Source organism: Sinocyclocheilus anshuiensis, unplaced genomic scaffold (genome assembly GCF_001515605.1).
Source record: "Sinocyclocheilus anshuiensis isolate Anshui unplaced genomic scaffold, SAMN03320099.WGS_v1.1 scaffold1228, whole genome shotgun sequence".
In the NCBI taxonomy this organism is placed as follows: domain Eukaryota; kingdom Metazoa; phylum Chordata; class Actinopteri; order Cypriniformes; family Cyprinidae; genus Sinocyclocheilus; species Sinocyclocheilus anshuiensis.
In genome coordinates, this window is record NW_015547716.1 from 366,426 (window position 1) to 369,190 (window position 2,765).

The 2,765-nt window shown below is 37.4% G+C and overlaps 1 protein-coding gene across 1 annotated transcript in view; it reads left to right on the top strand.

Moving 5' to 3' along the window:
* The window catches only part of LOC107704199 (neuronal cell adhesion molecule-like), a 43,243-nt gene that overhangs the window by 19,261 nt on the left and 21,217 nt on the right, over nt 1–2,765 (top strand). The window contains exons 9-12 of the mRNA XM_016507085.1: nt 1–92; nt 322–506; nt 1,866–1,997; nt 2,477–2,620. The exon at nt 1–92 is cut by the window's left edge and continues 3 nt beyond it. Of these exons, the coding sequence (XP_016362571.1) occupies nt 1–92; nt 322–506; nt 1,866–1,997; nt 2,477–2,620 (553 nt within the window). The remainder of the gene's footprint in view (nt 93–321; nt 507–1,865; nt 1,998–2,476; nt 2,621–2,765) is intronic.

Below are 2,765 nucleotides of genomic sequence, written 5' to 3' on the forward strand. Positions count from 1 at the left end.
GCACCTGTGTTCATGGTTCCCAGCGAGTCTGTCAGCTCTAAAATGGTTCTGAGAGGAGAGGTTCTAGAGATGGAGTGTGTCGCTGATGGCCTGTGAGTTCAGATCCTCTCATCTGTGTTCACACGTTTGGTTTAAATGACTGTGAAATATGATTTTTTTATTTTGTGCATGTGCATTCCCATAGCTCAAACAGTAGATGGTGGCGCATGGGATCGATTCCCAAGGAATGCATGAACTGCTGAAATGCAATGCATCTTTGTTTGCTTCGGATAAAACAGGGTTTCTGTGTTGACCTGTAATGTCCTTCGTATTCCTGTTCAGTCCCACTCCTGCGGTCTCATGGGTTAAACGCAACGGTGAGATTCCCAGCGGACGAGCGTCCTTCCTGAACTTCGATAAGACTCTGCGGATCACGGATGTGTCGGAGGCGGACGCTGGAGAATATCGCTGCATCGCCAAGAACCGGCACGGCTCTGTTCACCACAACATCAGAGTCACGGTTAACGGTGAACACACAGTCCTGTCCAAGACGCTCCACAGACAGTCCTAATTCAAATTAAAGCTCTCTTCTGTATTTCTCAACATCATTCCTGATCATTCCTGATTTCAGGGGAAGTCGTGGCCTAATGGTTAGAGAGTCGAACTCATAACCAAAGGTTGCGGGTTCGAGTCTCGTACCGGCAGGGATTGTAGGTGGGGGGAGGGAATGTACAGCGCTTTCGATAAATGCAGAGCACTAATTCCGAGTATGGGTCATCATACTTGGCCACATGTCACGTCACTTTCACTTTCACATAATTAAATTTGGAGAATGTTAAACTCAATTAATCGTATCTATATTGATGCTTTCTGAGAATTGTTTACTCTTGCTCGCAAAACCAACCGTTATCTAAATTCCTTTTAATTTCCTTGTGAGCACTCATTTTTCATATTATGTAATATTTCTATTATTACTTTTTAAGAATAACTTACTCTCGCTTTGAACAAAACTGACCGTCATTTTTAAGTATCTTAATTTAACAAAACTGACTGATATTTAAATCTCTCAATAAAACAATATTGGCCAATATTTAAATAATTTAGCAAGACCGACTGATATTTTAGTATCTTAATTTTACAAAAGTTAAAGTAACAAAATAGTTATATTTAAATACCTTACAAGAATAAAACGAACCGATATTTACATTTCTTAATAGAGCAAAACCAACCAATATTTTAATCTCTCAAAATAACAAACCCAACAGATATTTAAATATCTAAATTTAACATAAATGACTGATATTTAAATATTTAATAGAAGAAAACCAACCGATATTTAAATATCTTAATTTAACAAAACAGACTGGTATTTTAAATCTCTTAATCGAACGATAATGACCAAAATTGTCTTCTCTTAGTAGAAACAAAAATAAGCAATATTTAAATACCTTAAAAGAATAAAATTAACCAATATTTAAATTTCTTAATAGAACAAAACTAAGCAATATTTTACTCTCTCAATAGAACAAAACCAACCGATATTTAAATATCTTAATTAAACAAAACTAACCGATATTTAAATATCTTCATTTAACAAAAAACAACTAATATTTAAATATCTTAATTAAACAAAACTAAACGATATTTAAATATCTTCATTTAACAAAAACCAACCAATATTTAAATATCTTAATTAAACAAAACTAACCGATATTTAAATACCTTCATTTAACAAAACTGACCGAAATTGTCATTTTTTCAATAGAACAAACGGTACCAACATTTTAATTTCTTAAAGGAACTAAACCAGTCTACAGTTTCTATTATAGATTATCATGCGTAATGCACGTGACTTCAGCACTAAAGGCTGTTGTGTTGATTGGCAGCGGCTCCGTACTGGATCAGTGCTCCCAGGAATCTGGTTCTGGCTCCGAAGGAGATGGGCATCATCACGTGCCGGGCCGCCGGACACCCCAAACCCAGCATCCGCTGGCTGGTGAACGGCCTGCCCATCGAGGGTCAGTGACTGTGTGTGTGTGTGTGTGTGTGTGTGTGTGTATATGTGTGTGTGTGTGTGTGTCTCGCGCGTCGCAGTGCTGTCTGTCAGTCGTGCTAGACTTTGTTTTATTCATTCACATGCGAACACAAGCCGGAGACGCAATTATACGCGTTTTATATAAATCTGACATTTTATATAAACCAGTACATTTATGCACAAATCAGTGTGTGTTAAGCACACTAGCTTGCCCTACTGAGTGCTAGCTTAATTTTGGATAAATCTGTAATCTTATAGCAACTTATAACAATTTGATTAAATGTAATTTAACTGTTAATAATAATTCCAAAATACCTACACTGCTTTTCACTTGGATATAAAAGCTTCAGTTTCTGTTCTACGAATTATAAAGCATAAACTTTTAATAAAAATTTATTGTGTGTGTGTGTGAGCTGCTTCAGCGCTGTGTGTGTGTGTGTGACACTGTGTTGTTGGTGACAGATGCTCCTAAAGACCCCAGCAGGAGAGTGGAAGGAGACACCCTCATATTCTCCGAGGTCCAGACGGGCTCCAGCGCAGTTTACCAGTGTAACGCCTCCAACCAATACGGATACTTACTGTCCAACGCATTCGTCAATGTACTGGGTGAGAAAATAAGAAACAATAAACACATCTGTTCACGGGAGAATAATGCTTCATCCCCCCAAAAAAGACTTTATACCGTATTGACCCGAATATAAGACGATGTTTTTTTCTTGGAAATACATCTGAAAAAACGCGGTCGTCTTAT